We start from the raw sequence: 26,158 nt of genomic DNA, 5'->3' as shown, positions 1-26,158 counted from the left end.
CAAATTATGAACTGTTTGAATTTCTCATGATTTATGATAATATTAGACAGCTGGAACTTCTGTGACATTTATCACAACATCGAGGTTCCCCAGAGAAGTTGTGGATGATCCATCCATGGAAGTGTTCAAGGCTAGTTTGGAGGGGCTCTGAGCAACCTGGGCTAGTGGAAGTTGTCCCTGCCCATGGCACAGGGGTTGGAACTGGATGACCTTTAAGATTGCCTCCAAACCATTCTATGATTCTGTGATAACATTTGTGACATCTTGTACACAGTAGCAGCACTTTCACCAATTGAAAACCTTTCTTCCTTGAAGGAAAATACAATTTTTAGCTCAATCTGTTGAATCTACTTTTAAGAAATGTTGTATATTTTTTTGCAAAGACATAAAATTAAATTGCATGAATCCAAAGCATTGCCCTCAACTGCAGTGCAATACACCTAACACACAACAAGGCAAAAGAATAATCAATTCATGAAACCAAGGTCAATACTGCAACAGTAATGAGGTTGGTTTAAACTTGTGGCAGGGAGAAAAAAAAAAAAACAACCCCCAAAAAAAACCAAACACAAAGCAATTGATAAGCAATACAATAGTATAACAAATACTACACAGTTTTCTTTAAAGGTTAAGACTATACTGCACATGCTGCATGATTATTTTTGTTTTTAGCACTCAAAGTTTGTACTTAACTAATAAGGAATATAACTACAAAATCATGTTTGGATGAAAAGCAGTATTAAGAAAAGCTCCATATCCCTGGAAGATACTTTAAATCATTTAAATGCTTTTTTTTAGAAATTGCTTTCTAAGAAATCATTTTTATCAACTACTCACATGGCTGATCTCATACAAAAATGTACCACATTACTCAATGTAAGCTATTTGTCACAGATAATTCTATCTCAAAACATTACTCTTTGAGTACTGTGAGGAAACAGGCATTTTTCCACTACCCAGCATATCTAATAGCTGCAGTCTCAGTATTGAAATTGAGAGGTGTAACTAAAACAGTGATGTGAAAACTGGTAATTCCAGCTAAAAAGGTCTCTCACTCAGGATGCTTCCTGGATAGTGTGTGGGAAAACAGAGTCTTCCAAAGGATATAGCTCAATGCCTTTTCTCCTGTAAAAGGAGTATTGTCCAAAGGAATTTGCACCTGGTGATACAGAGCAGTCAGAAACAGTAGCATCTTACATAATGTGTGCCCCTGGGAGAACAAAATTAAGTGAGGGCTGTGAAAACTTCCGACAGGTTAATGACAGTTTGAACACAACAAAAGGGAAACTGTAAGGGCACACAGAGAGTCTTTTAAAGACCCTAAATGTTGTTCATCACTGGCTTGTTTAAAGCTTTTTCAACTTAGTATTGATGTTGGGGCTCTGACTAAGAATAACACTGTGGTAAAAGATGATCCAGCACACTGTATATGTAAAAGTTAAGATTTTTCTTCATTGCTAATTATGCAGTGAAAAATTCATGAAACTCAAGACCTAATGTGTTCTCTTATCACAATTTTTCTTTTAGTCAGGTCTGTATAATGCTTTCGAAGACAAAAAAATACCACATAGAAATGTAAATATTTGTGTAGGAAAACTAACTTTGAGAGACACCTGATATTATATCTGAAATCAAGTTATAATTCACTAGGCTTCATATATTTAAATTCCTCAGGCTGTCTTGAAAATCTTCTTAGCATATGACCTGCTTTATTTTTTAAATTTAAAAAAATAGTTATTTCACTATGATAAATATGTAGATAATAACTAGAGACACATCTTAATACCCAATACATATCATATATTCCACCACATAGGAACTTTTGCAATTGATTACTTATTATTACTCTCATCAAATACACAGTAGGCTTCATATTTAAAACCAAAATTTGCAATTAATGAAATCCATTAATAAATATTATTTAAAAATGGTAATTTATTTTGATGTTTACCTTTCATGCTTTATATAAGGAAAATTAAACATAACTAATCCCAAAGATGACTTTGTAGCAAGAAATCCTTAAAAATGCCCCCTGATTCCCTGCAATTCATGTCTGCCCAGCACTTCTTTCAGATAAGAGTCAGGGTTAACTATTCTCAGCTGGTATCAGACCTGATAATCTCTTTCTGTCCTGGAGAGCCGCTCTTATCACCAGGAGCAAGCCCAGTGGAGAACAGGGATAAAGCAGGGAGATTCTGTGCAATCCTCCTGTCAGTGTAAACCTCTGACAGGGGTCAGTGAGTAAATGGATGAGACAGTGACACCAGAGCACTCTGTGCCTTCATTAGGCCCCTTTGGCTGAGGTGGCATTTAATGATGTTGGAAGCACTTTCCTCTCCTGACTACACAAACTGTCAAATACAGCAAAACATTAAGAAAAAAGTGCTGTAGTTTTGTTACTAACTTACAGAAAGGTACTGATGCGTTGTTTATTTCCATCTAGAAATGAGAGCAATGTCAATAATTAAGTCCTGCTTACCTATTTATATTTTAATTTTAAAATAGTTGTTGGGGATTTATATGAAAATATTTTTAAAGATAATTAACATCTCTAATAAAATGGCTAAAATGCAAGAGTGAGCCATACCTCAATAATTTCTTCTCAAAACCTGTTTGAGAAGAGAACAAAACCAAACTAATGGAAGAGAAACAAATAAAATATTTTGACGGGTTTAATAAATTTTTTAAAATTAAAATTCTGGGAAAAAAAATGTTAAAACCCTGACAGCACTTTTTGTAACTGCAATTAGTGTGCTGAAGAAATGCCACTTGGAAAATACTACAAGGAGAATCAAGTCTATTTGATACTGACTTCATGGAATCCCCTCACTTTTACCAGTTTGCTACAAAAGTATAAATGAGTTGTTTAGTTTTTGAACCTGAATCTTGCTGAAATTCCCTACCCTGACACTTTTGAAGTCCTGTAACTGGAATGACAGAAAACCATGACACTGTTTCCTACAGGAACATGTTGGGGGGTGGACTGTCAGAGCTTAGGACAACCCAGCACTGGATGGAAATGGGGGCAAGGAGGTGCTGAAAGATTCTTTGCTGTTGGGGCTGTTGTGTTACAGAAGTTTATGGCAGAGGCCAGAGTGATGGCAGATGAGGCTGGAAAGAGGCACTTCCTCCTGGGGACATTGTTTTAAAGAAAAGGAGAATTCTTTACCATTAAACAAGTGTTTTCTTTCCTGGGCAAGACAAGTAAGTTGTATTTGAAGCTCACATACCAGTGCAAAGTAATTTGCAAAGGAAAGCAAAAAATTTTTCTGACTCATCAATCAGAATATGAGACAGACCTATATTGTATAACTCCAGAAATACTTGCTTTGCATCACAGAACTACTTGACTTAAAGGAATTGAGGGAAATTGTATTTTTGTTAGTCAAACAACACCTGTGCTGGAAAAAAAAATTGGGTTAAAGCTCACTATCAGTTGAGTATTTAAAACTTAAAACTGCATTTTTAGAAATATCATAAGAAGAATCTTCTATTATACATTTAAAGTAATCATTACAATGTGTGATTTCTCTGATGGTAGAAAAATATTTCTATGTTCTTTATAAACTGTCATTCCCCAGAGTATTTTAGAACTGTAAAAAATTTTATGCTGTATCAAAAATTTGTTCAGACTTAAAGTTATTCCATTTTCTCATATACTCTATTTGATTGTTCCCACACATATTCAAAACTAATTCTGCTATACCATAAAAAAGACTATCCTACTTTTAAATTCTTTCCACCTCTTCTAAAACTTTCTCCTTGAAAATTGTCTTAGGTTACAATAATGTACTGTATCAATGCAGAGGTTTTATTATGCCCTCTGGTATGAATTCTGTATTGCTAATAAATTCTCAAGTTTCAATTGTCCACATTTCATAACATGTGGTGCAACACATCTCTCTCTTTTGAATACAAAATATATTAATATTTAATGCTAAAGCATAGCAGCAACACAGCCATAATCAAACCATGTATTTCATATCATTATGTGGAGAGTTGGCAGGAATTTAAAGAAACTTCACTTAATTTTCATTTTTATCTAGGCTTTTTTTTTTCTTTACATATATATAAAAAGTTATTACTGGGCGCATTAAAGAAAACAAATACAGCAAATTATAGTTTATTTCTTGGATCTTCTGGCTTGGCAAATCTCTCCATTCCTAACACCTAACAATTCTTTTGATCATTCCTCATTTTTCCTTCAGATTCATAGTCTATGCCACAATGCAATGCTTCCCTGCCAAAAAGAGAACACACAACTACAGTGAAAGCACTTTCAGAACTCCTCAGGAAATCACTTCCTGGTTTGCAATCATTACTTTTATTTCTGTGCCACAGAATCCTATTCCAGCATTTATCTTCCCTCTGGAAAGAATTTTTCTGTTCAAAGAGTCAGTTCAAACAGGCTCATGCAAATTCTACTGGAGATGTAAAATAATTCTATCTAGAAATTTCTAGATAAATGGAGCAGCAATAAAATAAAAGAGAAGGATTATTTTGCTTGCTTTCATTTTTTGAAGACCTTTGCTTGTGAATTTGAAGAACAATTTGAAGAAGCAATTACCCAATTAATTTTTTTATATATTTTACATTTATACTCTCTGATTGACTTCTTCAGCCTCTTCTAAGCAAAAATCATCTCCTTTCCTCCTCGATAAAATGCAAGAGCTTGGAGTAAAGACAATCTCTAAAAGAGACTGTTACAAACATGATAACTCCAGGAGGGGCTGTAATTGTGGCTGGAGACCATTTCAGGATTAGCAAATCAGAAGACTCAGAAACAAAAAGGAATCTTTGTTGAGTCTTGGAAGGTTAAGCTCAGTACTTAGCTGGTGCTCAGAACACTTCTCACTTTAGCCCACTGAATACTTTTCATTCCCAGCAGTCTCAGATATCCCGGAGATTTGAAGTTATTAAGCTTAGCCTGAAGTTAATGGATAATAACACTGGAATATCATTTGAGAAAAAATCCTGTCCTGCTTAAGTCACCAACACACCAACAACAGTTTTGTTAACTTCAAAAAAAGACAGGATTCTTCAACAGAGTAATGACCTACAGGACATGCTTTCTTCATTTATGCAAGTTTAATCATTCATTACCATGGAAAAAAATGACCTTCCATTAAGAATGTACTTTCTTTTTTTTTTTTTTTTTCTTTTTTTTTTTTTTTTTTTTTCCTTTTAAAACAAATTTAAAAGAGAAAACAAAATATTAGAACTTACATTCAATATCAAGGTACATGCTCTTTTGGTGCCCACCAATTCTACTTGCTGCTTCACAGTCATATCTCCCTGAATCTGACAACTTCACATCTTTAATATGCAGTGACGATTTTCCATGCTGCCCTTTGACTTCTATGCGGCCATCTGGGCTCTGTTTACATTGATTCAGGAAAAAAGAAGGTTTTATATATTCATATATGTATATCAATGGAGAATTTATATATTAAACAGTACTGATAAGAATGACTGAAAGCATCTCTTCACCTATGGTGAAGTTATTACTGACAGCTAGGCAACTTCTAAATTTTCCAAATAAATAAAAAAATATATAGAAAAACATGTTCTCTTTCTAGGCAGTATAATGAAAGGAATAAGTACATGCTTAAAGGAACATTGTCAAGGGGAACCACAAAAGGTATCAAATTATGGCAGCAGTAGTGAACTGCATGCTCAAAACTACTTTATGATTGCACTCACTGTGTTTTGATGCTGTTAAGAAAAATGCACAGATGCAACACTTATATCTCAGATTACACACAGCATTATCTCTGGTCCTTACAACTGCAGCTGTAAAACTGAATAGAAGTAACACCTTGGACAATGAACAAATCCCAGAACCTCACAACTGTTAAAAAAACCCTTGACCCATAAATGCAACTAAAATTTCTGGATTTTAGTTCCTTTCCATTCCATGGAAAAGGCAAGGGAGAAAAATGAATAGTGCTGCTTTCAATTTTCTAGAACATAAATTTTATAAAAATCCTTATCTGTAACGACCCTCCTTCCTCCTCCCCATCCCTCCCCTCAAAATTATTTGATTTTAAAGGGTATACAAATACTAGGTAAAGCTATAGAAAATAAAGAAAATGTTCTCTTCTTGATGCTTCAAACTGCATGAAATATTATGCCTGAGGAAAAAGAAGTTATTTTCTTCTGCTCTTTACTCATAGAATCATACAATACTTTGAGTTGGAGAGGACCTTCAATCTCATCTCATTCTAATCCCCCTGCCTGGGCAGGGACACCTTCCCCTAGACCAGGGTGCTCAGAGCCCCATCCAACCTGCTCTTGAACATTTCCAGGGAGGGGGCATCTACAGCTTCTCTTGGCAGCCTTTGGGAAATCTGTTGCACTTTTTCATCTCACTTTTTTGGTTTAAGGGAAAAAATGCGTAATGTGATTAAAAATACTGATATTAACCTACATTTGTTAGAGTAAGGTGCAAAAGGGATGAAAACACAGTAACTATATCACTGCATGACATTAAACTTGAAGCAAATTTTTATGTTCAATTATATAACACACACACTCAGGTTTACTGCATATTGCACTCAATACTCACCAAGTGGCAGCTGATGTTTAAGTGGCTGAGCTTTTAACTCAATACTCAATAATTTTTAACTCAATAATAAGTCAAGTTCCTTGACTTAATAAAGGATATATGATACAATTTTGACCTTAAAATATTTGATGTAAAGTAGTCAAATGAAGCATGCTGTTTATCATGATTTCTATAAAAAGGAAAGTATTCTGATCCTATGCAAGAAACCAAGTAGACTGAATTTTGTCTCCTGTGAAAATGACTCAGCACAGGTACATAAATTAAAGTTCTTGAATTCTAACCCAGAAGCAAACATAAACCTCTTTGGATTGGTAAACGTTAGCAGCTTAGACCAATTAGCTATCAATTTTAATACTAAAAATACTATTTCCACAATATGCTCAAAAAAGGAAAATAGAAGTTATGAATTCTGAAATTCATAACTTTTCTGAATTATCAGAGTATACATGATACAGCATGAACATGAACATGAACATCGTGGCTTTTGGAAGGAATTCCTGGGCTAATTAGAATACAATTTAATTAAAATAAAAATTGTTTTCTAATTTCTGACACTAAGGCAGATTTATATATATGTAGAACATATATACAAATGCTTATTTGCATAGCATTATATATATAGTTTGTATGTATATGAAGCAAGTACTCTCTATGACATAGTTAATACCAGTTGTGAGTCTTTTTTTCTTTATTTAAATATTAAGCATGTAATACCATGGTCAAACTACATTATTCCTACCTAAAATGCATATACACTTCAGAAATTTAATTTCTGATTTTACCTTGATTATTAATATTTCCTTAAGAAGTTACATTTAAAACAGTGAAACAACCTGTGACAATGAATCATAGATACAACAGCAAATAATTTATTAGTGATTCATTAATTCAATACTAATCCCAAATACTTTAATTCAGTAATACATATTTCACTACAAGTAATTCCATATATTCCTAAGCACATATATGAGTACTAATAGATGTTATAAAATAATAATAATAATAATAATAATAATGGAAATAAGCACAAAGATCCTTAAATTAAATAGCTTTTAGGGTCATTTCTCAATCTCATTTTAGTTTATCTAGTTGTTTTCTAATACTGATGGAAAAAATTTAGACTGTATTCAGTATAATTTTCCTATGTTCTCTCATTCTCTTATACAAGTGCAGATGACGTAATATATCTTAGATTTATAGGTAAGACAAAACCCAAGCTAATAAATACTCTGAATCATAGGAGATTTTCACATATCATTTATTTTTATAATCAAATATATGGTAAGAAACATTGTAAGAGGGATTTACTAGGCTCGAAGTCCATAAAACAAAAAAAAAACAACTGTAGGCAAGAAAATGTCACTTGAATTATCATAAAAATATGCATTTACTAAAGGCAATTTCTACTTTTTTAAAGTTCCTGTATTAAAATTGCTTCCTAAATCAAACAAAAATTCTAAAATGTTTTCTGCTTCATTTCTTATAATGTATGTTATACTGTGGCTTCTTAATAAACAGTTTAAAAAGTCCTGTTCCCTGAGTTCATTTTGCAGACGAATTGTTGTACAAATCCATCATTTATTTCCTTTACAAACATGGTGCAATACCTGATTAAAAATATACTTATAGGCTGGCATTCCTGAAGAAAAAAAAAACACATGAAAGAAAAAAAAGTGCATAAACACAGACCGAGAAAATCCCATTAACAAACAAAGAAACAACTAATTAAAGAAAGAAAGAAATTATCCGGGCATCTCTGTCTGTGAGAAGATTCCCAGAATATGTCGGAGATGACCACATGCAAATCAAAATGCAAGTCAGTATGGTGAAGTCTCACAAGGACTTAAAAAACACTTGTGTCTGTATTATATTTCTTTATGGTATAAATCAGACAAGAGAGATCCAGGTAAATGATTCAAGGACACATTGTGATGACACAAAAAAGCACATTAACAGTACAGTTGAGTGTGGCAAAGAGCAATGAAGAAACTGGGACAAAAATTGAATATGCAGCGTTACCTGGAGCACAAAGATTGAAGCCACACTATTAACATGTTTCTGTTCCTGTAAAGGACATTATTAAAAGCAGGATAAACTGCCAAAGCAGAAGTAGCCATTGGTAACGCCTTTCTGGGGTTAATTTCTCTCCTGCACTGATTATGGAGGACACATATTGATACCATGTCTGGCACCATAACACACCAAAACATGGAGAGAAAGAGACACAGGTATGGGAACACTGCACCTTCCCAGTAATCCTTACGAGAAATTCCCATCAGGAAGAAAGCTTTAGACTGCTAATGGGCCAAAACCAAAATATAGACTTAATCTCTATAAATTAAAAATGTCAGGAACTCTCAAGCCTGCCTGAAAGAATACTGGATACCTACTAAATGAGGACAGTCTTTTTATTTCCCTTTCAAATGTTATAGCATGAGAAATGTAGAATTTTTAGTTTATTTTATTGCTTAATAATAACAAATAACATAAAAGGGACAGAACAAAGCCCTAGACAATCAGAATAGTATCTGTGGCCCAACACTTATGATTTGTGCTCATTCACTGAATTACTCAGTACCTCCTCCCACCATGGAGAATGAACAATCATTGAGGTGTCAAAAACCTGAGGTTGAGACAGTTCCATACAGCTTTACATATTCTTTGGAAAGAACAATTATGTTAACAGACCCTTACCCTCTTAGACATGGGAAGAATGACAAAGTCTTCAGAAGTTACATTTTCACAGCATTTTAGAAAGCATAATAAAATCTTAAGAAAAAATATTTTTCATGGTTAATGTCCATTGGAGAATTTCATAGAAATCATAAATAAAAATGAGGGCTTTGAAGCTTTGGTGGTGTGGTTTGTTGTATGTTGTTTTTTTTTTTTTTTTTTTTTTTTTTTTTCCATCATCATCAGCATAAAACTAAAATACAAGTGAGAAATCTTCAGCAGAGAATTTGAAAAATGTTTTACTTGGGTAAAGTCGCTTTGTGATTTTATCCACATTAAAGCACATATCCTAAATTAGGAAACAGCAAAGCCCTTTTATTTTGAATACTGATAGCAATCTAGTTGTCTGCCACTGTTAAAAAGTCTTCTATACAGGTCTACAAGTAAAACTATCCAAAATGACACCACATAAAAAGTACCTTCTAGAAAAAAGGAAAAAGACAAAAGGTGAAAATTTTCTGCATTTGTAATATTCTGACTTATAATATGTACTTCAACATGAATGGCTCCTATGCTAATTTAAAAAAATGATAGGTATTGCATAATTTGAGATTAGTGCTGCAGGTTCTATAAAAGTAAATATTTATTTTTGGTTTTGATAAAATTCTTGTCATACTATACATGTTTTTCTACTCCTTGACTTCTTCTGTCATGTTCTTGCTTCCTGAATGTCTTGCATAATTTGTAGTTCCACATGTGAATATTCTCAAAGGCCTGACCAGCTGATGCCAACCTGACAATTTCAAAGTCAAAAAGCAGAGTTCCCAAGGTATTATCAGAAAAATGGTAACTCTCAATTTCAAGGATTCCACTCGCAGAGAGGACATGGATGTGATGAGACAAAAACATCCACACGGAGAAAAGGATAGCTTCTGGAACAGAGTAAATCATTCAGGTACCACGGAGTTTTCAATCTGCAAAATCCCACTGCCATTTTAGTAAAATCAGTGTAATTTTTCAGGAGGAGATTCTCTGAGATGCTCAGAAATTGTGGTCCATTTGCTAACTGTAGAAAGCTGAACTTGGGCAGAGGTGGGTGGTGCGGTTAGTGGGTGAGTTTGATTTATCAGTCATTGCTCTGACTCCCACGGAGGAAAAGTGGAACCAAGTCAGATGAAGTTTTAAGGCTGCCAAAACTTTCATTTTGAGTTGGCTGAAAACAATAATGGAAGGTAAGAACAGTTGCAGAAATTGGTGACTCATTTGTAGCTGGATTTTAGTAATATTGCTTGGGTGACTAGAGCAGCTGACTTGCCTCTTAGAGTTTATCCCTTGACTGTCAAAGTACTCCTTCAACCCCTGAAGTCCAAGTGCAAGACTGCAAGCAAAACAATTCCTTCATTTAAAATCTAGGCAAGTTGAAATACCTTTATTTGCTTTTCTTCTAATGTTTAAAGCTTTCTCATGAGCAAAGTGCCATCACTCTCCATAGTTAAAACGTTACAGGTCAGTTTTGCCTGTCAAATTTACTAAATACATCTTCTGACAACTTGTGTACTTTAGTATTATTTTGGATGTGCACTGCATATAATTAACCACAGAAAAGATGAAGAGGTAGTGGTTTAGAATTGAGATTTTTTTTTTCTTTTGCATGAAGCAATATAGTAAAGAGCAGTCACTGTAAGAACATGTAACTTGAGTAAAAGCTGCAGGTGCTCTAAATTTCCTGCAAAGGATCTACTTCAGATGAACATGATCAAAGATCCTCATACTGCAGGGGGAGGATTGAAAAAAATCATAGTTCTTCCTTCTTTGGATCAAATTGTTTAAAATTGCCAACTCACTATGTTGTCTTGGTGATGTTTTTAGTACACATCACTGAACTTTCAAAGAGAAAACAAATATTGATTTACAGAATCATCTTTGGAATGTCACAAATAACAATTTTTTAGGAAGTTTGCTGATTTCAGATTGTGTTTTCATCCACATGAGAGGTAACTTGAGGTCATATACTTCAGGCTGATGTTTCTTCTGTGTGAGACTTAAGCAGATCTTAATTGCCCATGAAAATGTTTCTTGAAGCAGCATGAAAGATAAGAACTTTGGCAACCTGACATGCTGATACTAAATGATGATAAAATTCCAGAAGTCTGTTAAATGTACGTGACCAGCAATTCCTAGTCTGAAAATCTACCTTTGATGATGAGAGAAAGGGCTGTTAGTCACAACAGCCATCATCGTGTAGAAGCTGATGGAAGCTCCCTTCTGGATTATGGATGGTATATTCACAATATTTCCCATTCTCTTCAGGTAAATGTATTCTATCCATGCACCTGTTGGAGACAGCAGAAAATTCCAGAGTATTGCTATGTGCATATGCCTTAATGTCCAGTGAATCAGAATAATGCTACAGCAGTGTCTTGGACTTCAGTGATTTTTACAGGAGACCTTGTGATATTTTAAAACTTCAGCTTGTTAATTATACATGTCAGCATGCTGCAAATTCCTGAATTTCTAGGAATGTGTTTTTCCACAAAGAAGAAATTATTGAAGCGCCTATTGTTTGTAGGTCTATGGTGTAGCACCAGGGAAGTCACAAGAAAACCTAATGTTGAAGAAAAAAATACTGTTGTTTTGATTTTCTGTTCAGCTGCAGACACACCAGTTACTTTTATAGAATACAGATTGTAAATGGCAGCAGGTTCTATGCAGGTTGTTAGCAGCATGTACAGTCTCAGGAAAAAAAATGTATTCTTGAATGTTTTGTATAACTTTTTTAAATTATGAACTGCCATTTCATTGATTCATGCTGGTATTTCTTTACAATTTAAGTCATTATTCAAAGAGATGACACATGAAATCCTGACAACAAACACTCTCTAAGACATGAAAAGGAAAACTGAGCTTCTTTCCCTCATTGGTTTTTACTCAACAATGAATAATTAAGATAAATATTTAATAGAGAAAACTGATGAGCATCCATTCAAGATTACTTCTGCTAAAGATGCAAATCCTAGATGCAAATCCCAAATCTTATTGATGCAAATCCCAAGAAAGAAACAGTTTATGATTTTTAATGGCAAAAAAAAAAAATTAGCATCATATAGAATAAACTTGTAGACTAGAACAAGCATTAGTGCTGACCATGATAAATAACAATAGTAACAACAAATGAGTGTTTATAAGTATAGCAGAAATAGTACAACTTTAATAATTGCATATGCACTTTGCAATTAGAAATCCTGTTTCACTCCTAAATACTATATTTAGTGGCTTTATTCCTAAGAATTTTACTGATCTGAATCTACTCCAACACTGCTGTGATACCATTAAAATAGGTGACTCAAATGGATCCAGGCCAGCAAAGTTCTCAGAAAGAAACCTTTAAGTACAACGTTCTTATTCAATACAGACGTCACATAAAACAGCCACCAAAAATAATGATTTTTCTATACAATTGCATCTTAGTTTAGACAATCAAATCTTACTGTAACTTGGGACTGGAGGGGGTTGTTCTGTAATTTTGGTGACCAGCAAGTGAAAACAGGGGGAAAACTTATAAAAGAAAGAAACAAAAGAAACCTGTGGCTGGGCACACAAGAAAACAAATCATGTCAACTTACTGCATTACAAAATGCACAAAAAATGACTTGAAGATGACCCAAGGCACAGTAATGAATTGTCAATACTTTTCTACTCTTCTCTTTTTTTTTCCCCTTTAAAGAAAAACAAGCACTGCCAGCCTGCCTCTCTTGTCCGGGTGATTAAAACAAGGAAAAGAAAACTAGGAAGCTTTTGTATAACAAATTTAACCACAGTGTTATTTTTTTCCCTCTCTATTACTTAGATAATTTGAATTAAAATGTTCAAGCCATTATAGCTGAACTAAGAATAATTGCTTGGTTTATTTTGTTCAAACTGATATTTGCTGGATGGATTACAAATTCTTAGATATATACTTAGGTTGTATACCCCACCTGCCCACAAAACTTTGCTGTATTATATGACAAACTTTAAAATTACTACTACCACAAGAATTTCAAACTTAATTCATGTTTATATACATTAATTTCATTTTTGCACATTTCATATTCAAACTTGGACACAATCTAGCTTTAACTGCAGGATAACTGATGCAGTGAGGGAATGCAGAAAAAAGAAAGGAGGGGAAAAAAAAAGAAAAGATAACCCAAAAACAAATCATGATGTGAGTTTCTGGGTTGTTCAGCAGCTGTATGCAGCTTGAGAGCCCTACCAGTTTACTGTAAAGTTGATGTATATTTTGCTAAAATTATTATGGCTAGACAGCAAATAGGAAATCTGTCTGAAAGCTGGGCTGAGACAGAGACCTGCAGGGGCATATTTAAGCAACAAGGCTCCCTTAGGGGAAGGAATGTCATGGAAGGCCAAAAAGAGGCACAACTGGAGTCACAAGGTGAAGGGAACTGTCAGCAGGACAGATCCTAACACCACAGATCAACAAGACTTCACTCACAATCCCTGATAATTCTGGAGGGCTTTTTTCAGCTGAAGAAACAGAAGGAAATTACTGCAGTAGCAAGCAAAGTGGAGAAAGTGAAGTAACCTGGACATAACTGAAAGAGAATATGTCCTCAAGTAATTTTATTTAATTGATGTACTGAATACAGTTCTCAGTTTCTCTATTTACATGTCTATATTGATTAATATGGACACAAATAAAAGCTTATGCTGGATATATCAGCTAAATTCGATGTTTGCTATTACAGAAAAATGTCATGTTACTGGAGTTTGGAGTAAGTTGGGAAGCAGAGATTGCAACATGGCAGCACGAGCTGCCATTCTCCTGGGGAAAGTGTCATTGAGAAACAAAACCTTTAAGCTAGTCTATTCCTTGTTTTCAGTCAACTTGCAGGATTCCTGCCTCAGGAATCTTCAGTTTCCTAATGCGTATACCTGTACACATTAGGAAACTGAATATATTATTGAATTATCAGAAGTTATGTATTAGCACATCACTGAAGAAACAGATCTGCAACAACACATTAACTGAAGAGACTAAATGGATAAACTAACAACAGCCACCCACACAATACAAATACATCTGTCTCTGTGTATGTACAGGCATTTGGGTCTACTCTGGGTAACAGATTTACATTCTATCCCAAAAGAGGAACAAATCTGAAGGGCTCTCTGGTCATGTGGCTAATATTTAGTACTGAGTTGTGAATACAACCAATATCTCAAAACAATTACTAGCTTAATTTTTGGCTTCATTTACACATCACTGCAGATATGGTTACCTAAAGGGATGTGTGGAGCTCAGGCAACTGATTCACATACTTGGGACCTTGGAAATATCCACATTGGCTCAGAGTTTTCCTGCTTCCTCAGGTCACCCAGGAAAGCTGTTCTTTCTTTCTAACTCAATGCAGTCCTACTCCTGCAAAATCAGTTTTCTTGCTCAAATACTGTCACCACCCAAAACTAAAGATCGATGAAGGAATACCAAAATGTATTCAGACTTCTACGGATCAGATGGCTCCTGAAATTCTACTATTCAGTGTTCATATATGGCTCTTTATTCGCTTATGTCACACGGTATAAACCTCTATATTCTCAACAGCACTAATTACCTAACATATAAGTGACTCTGTTGGTCAAGTTCATTTATTTACCTTTTTCCAGTCACAATATTCTTGCTCTCTAACTTCATAGTTTTAATACGTGAAGCCCACTAAAATTAATTTGGTGCTTAAAAACAAGATAGAAGAGAACTTTGATGCCTGATTGAATTGTTGTCAGAGCATTTCAATTGCACAATCAAACACAATTGTGGCTGGCAACATGAATTGTTCTGGTTTGCAGGCCTGTGCCAATATTGCTACAACAAAAACATTCTATGATATTGTAAGTAGGAGCTTTTCACACAATATATAGGTGAAACAGGTTATAACAATTTTCTCCAATACAGCAAAGGGATTGGCCTTGTATACTTATTTTCCAGCTATTCAAAGGAGAATTCACAAAGATCAAGATTTGGATGGCTCAGAAAAATAAAGATATTTCCTGGAATCAATTAAAATACCCTAGAAACATCTCTGTTTTCTGTGATGCATTTCAAATGAAGATGTGATCCTTGATGAGCAAGAATTTAACAGGGCTTACATTGCTGTTTCAAAAGAACAACAACATATTTCACTGATACTGTAAGACTGCTTCTTTTTGTGAAGGAAACCCCAACACTAACAAGAAGTGAAAAAAACCCCACACCACATTATTTTTATTAACATTTGTAATAGCTGAAGTGAAGTTAATAGGCTTGGGAGAAAATAGACTTGACCTTTCAAAGAAAAAGATTAGCTTTGCCTATTGCCTGATCACAAAACCTATGAAAAACTCTACAAGCTCCAAATATTTATGATTTGCATGCCAATACAAAGTAATTCAAACTTGTGAAATAACTTAATTATTAGTCTGAACTCTGCAATATTTGGAAACAATGTCACGGGAAATTTCATGGGAAGAACCAGGTTATTATTACAATGGAAAAAAGCAGAATTCAAACTGTTTCTGCAGTATTCATTATAAAATTAAAAAAACACAGGTTGGGTTTTCTTTGGAAGTACAAGGAGAACAGTATAAGGTATTTAAGAGACATTCAGTTAACCTGTACCAAATAAAGTACAAAGTACAGTAAAAAACAGAGTATAAAATCCTATCTTAAATCCAACACACAAGTTGCAACTGGGACCTCTCTGCATTGGCTCCTTTCATTCATTTTATGTGTTTAGACCATAAACTCCTCAGGGTATGCAGCATATGCCTCTTTGGACACATGCTGCATACAATGGAGCCACTGTCTCATATCAAGCCCCATCTGTTATTGTGATTTGTATTCCAAAACAGGGCTGAAATGGTAATTACAAATAATGCTGATCAGCATTCATATTCCTGCTAGAATTAGCTACTGTGAAAGTGGGGCACCCTCACACTTGTGCAGTGTACCCAGGAGTCAGTGACAATTTTGTATCAGTGATCAGGATGTGCTGTCCTTCAGGGATGTGTGTAGAGATGTTTGTGCACGTCCAAAATCCATTTCATAACTGATCATGCCAAATAAAATCCAATCACTCTCTTTCCTTCTGCTCTAAAAAAGGCAACCCTTCTCCTGACTCCTCTCTTTACTGGGAAGAGGGCCAGGCCTGCTGGCTGCACAGTGGTCTGTGGGAATGTGCCATTTCAAATCCCAGCTGAGAGGGGCACAGCCAGGTTGGCACATCAGAGCAAGGACAGGCAGTGCTGGGACTCGGGCACTGAGAGGACAGAGGCAGAGCACGTGCACCAAGCAGAGCTTTAGCTTGACACTCAAACAGCAGATACAGCTGTGGCCTTGGACTGAGCCTCCATTTCCATTTTTACACCTTTAATGGGGAGACAAACACCTTCCAGCACGCACTGACATTCATTTAGTCAACCCATCCACCCCCCAGGTATTTATGGGCTGCACAGCCACAGAAAATTACAGAGGCCATCTAATGCAACCTCCAGGAAAACTTTTCACTTAACTTTCAAGAGAAGTCAGAGGAAAGGGAAAGACCCCTTTATTTCAAATTCTTAATGAAAGAGAGACCACACACTGTATGGTAGATTGTTTTAAGAGCTAAATGATAAAAGGAGAGAGGAAAAGCCTTCTTTGCTTCTGGTTTGAACTCACTTGGCCTCAACTTTCAAATAAACACTTCTGAGGTACTGAAAATCCGTTATCAAAGCTGTATTTTTCAAAGAGATAATTATAGAGCTCATACTCATTAATATTATCCTCCTTAAGCCCAGCTGGGTTACTTCTTTGATCTATGACTTTGGTGCATATTTCCCATTCTTTTGGACACAATAAATTCAAAACTCAGGAAAGTCTATGTCCCAGTTATTAGATCTCTCATTGGATAGAAAACACTTATCTCATTGGATAGAAATACATTTTGAATCCATGCAGGCTCAGAATGATGTCACATTCAGCAGTCATCCTTAGCCACCTGAGGTACATTTAGATTTTAGAAAAATAAGAACCATATGATTGAGGAGCTACATACTAAATTTAATAAAAGTAAAATTTAAAAAATAAGAACAGGACTTTGTGTGTTCTTTTAATCATCACGTTAATATTATTGCTTGAGCAGTTTTTCCACCTACTGTGACAAAAAAATCATGCCCTAAAGATACTCATAATTCAACAGAAATGATGAATAAGGTGCAGTTGATATCAAAAAAAAACTGTCCCAAAAATTCAAAACATAAATCCCTTGAATAAAGACAATAATTTTTATGTTTATACATAATTTATGTTGTTGCATGATGGGGTATTAATTCAAAAGTTGTCTCATATAAGTAATATATTCAATTTAGGACTATGGTCCCCCTCAATTTTTTCAATTCACCTCTTCCTTCTCTTTCTGTGTGCAAAGCACTGCTGTATTATTTAACAACGATTCAATAATTTAATCACTGCCAGTTTTGTTCCCTATTCACCTAATTTGGTAGGAAGCAAAAGCCAAGCTTTTGGCAATTCAGAGCAGGAGGACCACAGGGGAAACATGGCAGCATATTTTATAGGTCAAGGACATATTCAGTATTTCAGAACATTTATTCAAGGTTCAGCAAAAACTGTCCTGTGAGCAATACACAGAGTTCTTTCTTTGGCAAGAACAAAGGAAACCACAGAACTGTATTTATTCTCATTCTTTTTATCTTTCACATAGAGTCTGTCAGCACACCAGCAGGATGTGAATATAGATTTTTGTTTGGTTGTCACTATTACTGAGTTGAACCACAGTTCAGAGAATACTCCAGCAACCACCTGCAGCTGGAATTAAGAATATTAGACTGTCTTATACAAGCACTGGATAAATTTCAGTATTCAACTGCACCAACATTTTTGAGCTTCTTTCTGCTATTTTTTTTCATTTTCAATATCCTTTATAGAAAGTTATTTTGGGAACATTTCAAACATAAGTGAGTGGCTAACATTTACAACCTCTGAACAAAGCATAGTCTTTGCAAGTCAGAAAGATGACATTTAACTTGAAATATTTAAGGAAAAGAGAAACTGCTTTGTCTTAATGCAGAACTATTAGAAAAAATAATATATAAATACTGCTATATTGCTTCAAAGTGGAAAGCACAGAACAGGAAAATGGTAGAGAGAGCCTCACATAAACTGCCTCAATTTCAGAAAAGGTCAAGTCAATGACTAGACCCAACCAGACCTTCTTCTTTGAAACACAAAAAATCAAAGTACATAATTCCTTGATATACAGCAATTCCATATAAACTGACTTACTACATATTTAATTATCTTTGTGACATGATTGTTATGTAGGTTTTCACCTGTGCGTGTTTTTTTCAGTAACAGCTATGAATATGAAAGAAGAAGGTATTTTGCTACATAATTATCTAGAGTAAAAAATTATTAATTAGTTACCCAGAAAGACTGTATCTTTTACTTCAATCACTACAGAGAAATTCTGTAGTCTATGCCAGGAAATTAAGAAAATACTTGCTTGAATACTAAAATAATTATTATAAAGGGAAAAAGAAGAACTCTGCACAAACACAGCTTGCTATAAGCATGGTCACGAATTGCATTGCACCATTCCCTTTTTGTTTCACCATTCGACCTAATTACAGCTCTTTTTCCCACATTAACTGACTTTCTCAATTGTCATACTGCAATCTTCCTCTATTCAACCTACTTTTGCAATAAAATATTAAAATGGGAAGACAAAATGGGAAGATAGGCTCAGTTTGTCCTCTGTGAGATGAAAAATAGGAAGAAAAAAGGAGAAGTGGGAAATCAGGAATTACAAAGTATTCCAATTTTTTTTAAATTTAAAATATCTTTAAGCTACACCGTATTTTGGGGATTATTAGAGAGAATCCAAATAGTCTGAAGAAGGGCTATGTGTAGCCATAATGATCAAGATCAAATTGAAACCATTAGTAGGGATTATGTGTGACAATTTAAACTACAGAGATGAATTGCCTTTCATTATTTAATTGCTTTTTACTTCCTTTTTAAATTTAAAATTTAGAATTTCCATGTCTCTCTTGCTGCCTTAGAAAACAGCAATTCCTTCTAATTCCAGAGGAATCTAGAATTAATCTGTCTCTAAATTTATTTTCTGCTTACAAGAAGAGGATTAGGCAGACAATACATACTTAGATATCTTATACAATAGAGGTAGATTTACCTTGTCACCTTCAGAGAAAGTCATTCCATCAATGGCCCTTTTCCAAGTAATTTCTGGGACAGGTTCTCCTTCTGCTTCACAGATGAGGGTTGCTTTCCCATTCTCAAATGTGGTTTCATTTTTAAGTTGTATTATTTGAGGCTGCACTGTTAAAAACACAAATTGCATTACTGATCCTGCACAAAGAATGTCATATCAAAATTTATCTTTAAAACCCCATTTTGTTGTTGCTGTTGTTAAAGAACTTTTTTTTTTTTTAATATTAACTGAAGTTTTAATGTTACTATCTAAAAAAGCAATTAACTTTTCTGACCTCAAGTTGCACAGCAACCATTTCTGTGTGCCCCATGAGCTGGACATCCTGCTCCCTTGCTGTGGTAGAGTGGGATGTGTCCTGGCTGATCTGGCTGGGTGGCTGTGTTTATGTGCTCTTTTTCCCTTGGGAACAAGCTGCCCAGGAGCCTGCAGACTCTCCCTCCCTGGAGCTAACCAAAACCCAGCTAGACTTGTCCTGAGATGTCTATCCTGTCTGACTCTGGACTAGATGCTCTCCAGAGGTGCTTCCCTATCTCAGGCATTTTTTTGATTCTATTATAAGCCATGTTTGTCTTGAAATGCATATTATTCAGAAAAAACCACAAGAATTATTACTATTTTTTGACTTTGATCTTTAGCAAGGTTTCACTGGCCTACATAAATGACAGAATTTAACAAAATCCCCCAGCAAAAACCACACTTCATGGGTATTAACACTATGGAGAACTGAAGAATCCTCTGATACAAAGGTGTTCATTCTTACTTACCAAGAAAACTGATGGTAAGATACATTTTAAAAAATCCAGATATTGTTTTCATTCTTCAAATCATTCCACTTTATAGCCTCAGTTACATAGCCCCATCTTTCAGTCTATACTGTAACTTATCAGGTTATTTCTACATATACAATAGAATTTTGGTTATATGTAAATGCCTTTACACTGAGGATTTCTGTACAATATCACACAAGAACTCTGTATTAGTACCTTGCATAAAATATTTCTCTCTTCAATGACATTCAAGTGTCTTAAATAAAAATTTTTTGGTCCTATATATTAGCTCATATATAATGATTAATAGGTCTCTCTGAACCCATTCCCATTATACATTGAAGACAGTCATCCCCCCTGGAAAGCCCAACATATAATTCTGTAACAGAAATATGATTCAACATGTTTATATCCAAAAGCAGTGAATAAAATTTTCATGAGTGAATCAAAATTGGCAGCTCTTAAGATTGACTTCATCAACTTTAAGCCCATTTGTTTAAAGCAATGTATTTTCTAAGCAGTTTTTCTCAGATTTGCTTTTGAGGAAGCACTACTATAGTGTATACTCCTTATGAAACAAAATAAAGATATGTAATCTGTTTTCTAATGGGGTTACTATACTGTGTGCTATGTAGAAGAGCAATACTGGCTAATGTTCATGGATCAAAATGAGAAAGATAAACATTCAGAATTGGAATTGGCACCAGGAGAGCTTCTTGACCAATCCCCTAAACAACACAGCATCAACAGACCCTACCCAGGTCAAGCTTCTCAGGGATTTGTTGAGCACTACCTTGAAAAATTTAAAGAACAGAGACTAGACAACCTCTCAGCAGCTTGTTGCAGTGCCTGGCTGTCCTGGGGAGAGGCATTTTCCTTGTGTCCATTCTCCTGCTTCACTTCATGACTCCTCATTTATAAGCTTTGTCTCACAGATGCTACATTCACAGCATCACCAAGAAGAATAATAAAAACAGGTTCAAACTTGCTATATGTAGGCACATCACCTACCTTTTCATCCATTCCCTCCACAAAATTCTTCTCATTCCTTTTCTCCATATTCCTTCTGGTGCTTCTCTACTGTCTGTTCACCCTTGACTATTATAAATAAACTATTGTGTGTTTACTACATAAAGATGAGAAACAAGTAGCATTTTACCTAAGAAAGAACTGAACTAATATCCTGCTTCATTAATATATAATCTATGTTGAGTGAGATCATGGGAAGAAAGAAAACACCCTGAGTGATCAGGAGTTCTTGAAATGTCAACTGCATCCAGATGTATTAGATGCAGTAGAAGGTAGCAAGCAAATAGTTACATCAGGATATCAATTTGGCCAAGAAAATACAAAACTCCTCCATGATAAAAAAAAAAGGATGTCAGTGGAAAGACCAAAAAAACTCACCAGAATTAGAGATAAAAGATAATTATGTTAAACTTCAAAGTACCTTCAATTACTACTCTCACTTTCAGGATCATTCAAACGCCTATGAAATATTTCACCTTGGCACTCAGGCACTCTATTTCTATGGCCATATCACCTGGCTACAAAATAATCTGTTCAATCCTTTCATTCCTTTGATACATCATCATCCCTGGAAAAAAGGAAGCAGCTATAGCAGACATAAAGCTTTTTTTTTGTTTGTTTGTTTTTGTTTTTCTTTTTTAGAGGGATCATACATAGTATTTAATGCCAAAAAATTCTCAAAATTTATAATTGTTTCCATCAAAATGAGTTTCCCATCTGGACAACATGGCAAACAATGTAATTTGCTCAAGATGTTCCAAAACACAAAAATAATTCTTAACCTTAGACTTATTCTGAATTCCTTTAAGACCGTCTTCAAATGGATCACTACAAGACAAAAAAGTTTCAGCTTGACATTTTAGACAAGAGTACCTGACATTTAAAGGAATAAGCACTGATTAATCATCAAATACATCTAGCTGACAGTTATTACTTGGAAGAAGAGAGCTCATATGGAGGATATTATTTAATTAATTCATTTTTGTAGGTCACAAGTCATAACTTACTATTGACTAGAAGTTTTTACACTGAAAACTTTTCAATGACATTTTGGACATTGGAAAATATTAAAATACATTTGTATACATGTAAATATAACTATTTTAAAATGCCAACACTAGTATTGACAGAAATACTGGAACACTCATTTCCCTCACCCTCCTCCGATTTATCAACTGTTCTTTGTAAATTGATAAGGTCATTCTCAATCTGAATTGGTATTTGCTTTTTGTATTCTAGAAAATATGAAGCAAATAAAAATACAGAGCCTTGGAATGCAAATTCAGGAAGCCTTCAGGGTTTTGCTGCTTTCTTCAGTCAAAAATATTGAAATACAGATGTTGTGATGTAGCTGAAACATTTGTAAGCTAAATGTCCTGGCTCAAATGAAAGAATGCTTGCACACAGAAAGGTGCTAAACTTCATTAAAATTATTTAAGGTAAAGAACCATTATTACGAGAGATGCATTGTTAAACATGAACAGAGTGATGAGGCCAAATAAAGAAACAACATTTGCTCGTTGGAAAGTTTGTTTTCTGAGACAAGAAGGTTGGTTTTGAGTTATCTAACACTTCCTCAGTAAACAAATTTCTTTCAGATTCCTTCCTTAGATTATTCTGGATTTGTCTCTTTGCTGTGTACATAAAGCCTATGATGAACATGGATAGCAGTCTGAGGCTTTTGCTGACAACCAGTTTCTTGGAAAAGGTACACACAATTTATTGAATTCCCAGTTCTACCCATACCTTTAACAAAGAGTTTCATTAGACCTGGGAAGCAACACATACATAAAGCTTGAGACAGTCCTGCTCATGTCTCATCCAAAGAATTATTTTAAACAGCTTGATATTGACATAAACTTGGTTGTACTGGTGAGAGGCCTAGTGCATGTCTGTATGTCTGCCTGATTAATCTCTTGATTAATATATCCCAGGAGGAATCATATCTTCCTGCTGTCCTCCTGCACAGACATATTTGAATCAGGTGGCAAAACTGCAACCCCATCCTCCCGGACACTCCTGGTACAATTTGAATGCAGCAAACAAGCTAGAAGCAACATGGAAATATCTAAGAAAGAGATTCCAGAAATTTATTCCTTATATGATAAGGCTTCACACACATACCAGTATGAAATTCTGACCTGACTTAGCACACCATTAACTAAGGCTCTCTCTTTGGATGGTATTATTGAAACATGTTAAAATGTGATTACTGTTTCTGGGACAACTGTCATCACTGCCTTTACATCTTATTGGATGTTTTACATTTTAAAAAGTAGAAGTATTCAAAAAAGATGAGGAAGTAATAAGGATGAAAAAGGAATGCAGAAAACCTGTGAACTTTTAACATTACATCAGCAAGTCCTGAGCTGTATTTTTTGAAGTTGTATTTTGTGAAGTATTTGGTGAACTTTGTAATATCTGGGAGGAGCAGGCACAGATAACTCCATACACAGATCCATGGGATTCTCCTTCTAGAGGTATCAGTGAATTTAAATTAAAAGCTTCCACATGTGTATACAATAACATCTCATGACAAACAAAACAAACCACAGAAAGCATATTAAAACACATATAAATTTGCTTACTGAGCCCAAAAGAAAATTACTAAGGTATGCTCCAGGCACTATAAAAAGGAATGCAGCATTAAGACTGAAAATAAAGGGAAGAATTTACACAACTCCTCGTCCCAATCTCAGAGGCACACAGAGTCTTTTTGATTCCAAGATAAATGGATCTTGAAGGACTAAATTAACCTAAATTTTTGAATTTTTAGAATTTGGAATAAACTCAAAAGGATAAGATAGGAGAGGTCTACTATATTTCCCCCAGTCTGGCAGATGAAAAAAAAAAAAAAACACAAAAAAACAACATTAAAAACAGCATACAGTTTCCCAATAACCAATAAAAATTACATTGAACACAGCTGAAAAAACTCTTCCACTATATAATATTCAGATTATAATTAAATAGGCATCTGGAAAATAAAAATATTATGTGTTTAAACTCTGCATTAAGTACAAAGAAGCTTTTGCAATGCTTTTGGAGGTATCCCCTCATTTGACTTTCATAAGGTCATTTGTGAAAAGAAACCACTGAAATACCAATACAATTTTATTTTACAATATAATATTACTTAGACTGATAATCTCACTGTTTATGTAGGTAAAACATCTATATCATAGAGAACTTTAAATTAGCTTATGATAGAACTCCCTGTAATTTTTTATCAATTCTGATTAAAGAAAGAATATTTTTTCTTTCTATGACAATAAATTATTAAACATATAGATATAGCTTAGCTGTGGCCTAAGCACAGAAAAGAGAGTACTTGTTGAAAACCTCAACTCCAATACCATCAAATTGTACAACCATGCATTTGAGTGATAAAGAAGTAGAAATAAGCACTAGAGCAAACAAAATGAAAATCCTAAGAATATAAACACTATTCATATTAAACACAAATATGTCTTTAGTTAAAGCTAATTTTCTTTCATTTAGTCAGATTATATTTTTTATTCTAATATAATTGGAGACTACTGCCATCACCTTGGAGAAGGAATGATGAAGAAATTAATGTTTACTTTGGAGAAAGCAAGAAGATGTAGAAAACATCAATTTTTTGAATTTATTGACTGTTCTTAAGTCAAATGCTTGTTACTATGCTATTTTTGCAAATTTTTTAAGGTTGTCTATAGAAGTAAAAATGTACTATTTCATAATTGAAAATGATAATTTAGATGTATCTAAACACACATATTTATAAATATGGCTTATTATTACTAAAAAAAAAAGAAAAAAGTAGAACAGTATGAGTGAAAGTGATAGCTACCAAATAGAGATAAATACAAAGACCATTTTAAAAGAATTCAAGGACTAACCACCTATGGTTTCAAACTGTTCAGTTGTAAACATAAATGAATTTGAATTAAATACCTTAGCACAAGTTCTAAGCATTAATCTAAATGAGATCTTTTAGATAGTAATTGCTAATGATACAGAAAAAAGCTATGGCAGATAAGAGGATGACAGTCAGTCAAATCATATCAAGTAAGACTGAGAGAAACACGTTTTTTCTCTCTTTTTGGAACAAAGCATTGATACAGATGAACTGGGGAGGGCAGGGTATGTGCTGTAGGTTTCCATACATATATGAGAGCTGCAGAAAAACTGTCAGAGTAACCATTTTCCATCAGAATAAAAAAGGGGGTTTAGAATTAATACTAAAAAAAAAAAAAACTAAAACCCAAAGTTAAACTAAAGAATCTAGGTCATGCATGGAAACTAAACATGCAGCTATTACATGACACTGAGATGAGCATGTCTATTCAAAAGTCCTGTTTTCTGAAAAGTTTCAGCACTGAATTCTATAAAGCTACTATTAATTTTATTGCATTATGATAATTACAGTTATTACAAGTTTTAACACTGCCAGAGCCATGTTGTAGAAACAGTAGTCATTGCCCTAAGGAATTTGCATTGTAAATTAAAATCAAATATAGCAGACATGTGAGACAAATAAACTAATGAAGCAGAAGAGAAAAATGCAATTTAATAGGTCAATTTAACATAAACTAGTTGTTTGTGTACTATTTAGCTATAATAACCAGCCATCTGCCTTGCCATTCTCTGACTGCTGCTTTTTAAAACACATTTAATGGAAAAAAGATAAGTAATTGTTGTCTGTATATATGACCGGGAGTTTAATCCATATGAAAGAAACAAAAGTAAAGCTTATTGAAGGAGAAATTAAAATCCTGCTCCACTATAAATTAGCTATAACCACTCAGGACAGAGATGGGGGAGACACTCTAGAGAGTTCTGTGGAAACTTAAATACAAGAAATTAGTTTC

At 34.3% G+C, this 26,158-nt stretch overlaps 1 protein-coding gene across 1 annotated transcript in view; it reads right to left on the bottom strand.

The window, feature by feature from the left end:
* The window catches only part of NCAM2 (neural cell adhesion molecule 2), a 128,096-nt gene that overhangs the window by 81,723 nt on the left and 20,215 nt on the right, over window positions 1-26,158 (bottom strand). Inside the window, exons 8-9 of the mRNA XM_066338321.1 lie at window positions 19,471-19,616; window positions 5,227-5,377 (exon numbers count right to left, since the gene is read on the bottom strand). Coding sequence (XP_066194418.1) covers window positions 5,227-5,377; window positions 19,471-19,616 — 297 coding nt within the window. The remainder of the gene's footprint in view (window positions 1-5,226; window positions 5,378-19,470; window positions 19,617-26,158) is intronic.

The sequence above is a fragment of the Sylvia atricapilla genome, chromosome 2 (genome assembly GCF_009819655.1).
Source record: "Sylvia atricapilla isolate bSylAtr1 chromosome 2, bSylAtr1.pri, whole genome shotgun sequence".
NCBI classification, from domain to species: Eukaryota; Metazoa; Chordata; class Aves; order Passeriformes; family Sylviidae; genus Sylvia; species Sylvia atricapilla.
Note: the sequence above shows the minus strand (reverse complement) of the source record. Positions and strands in the feature narration are given on the sequence as shown.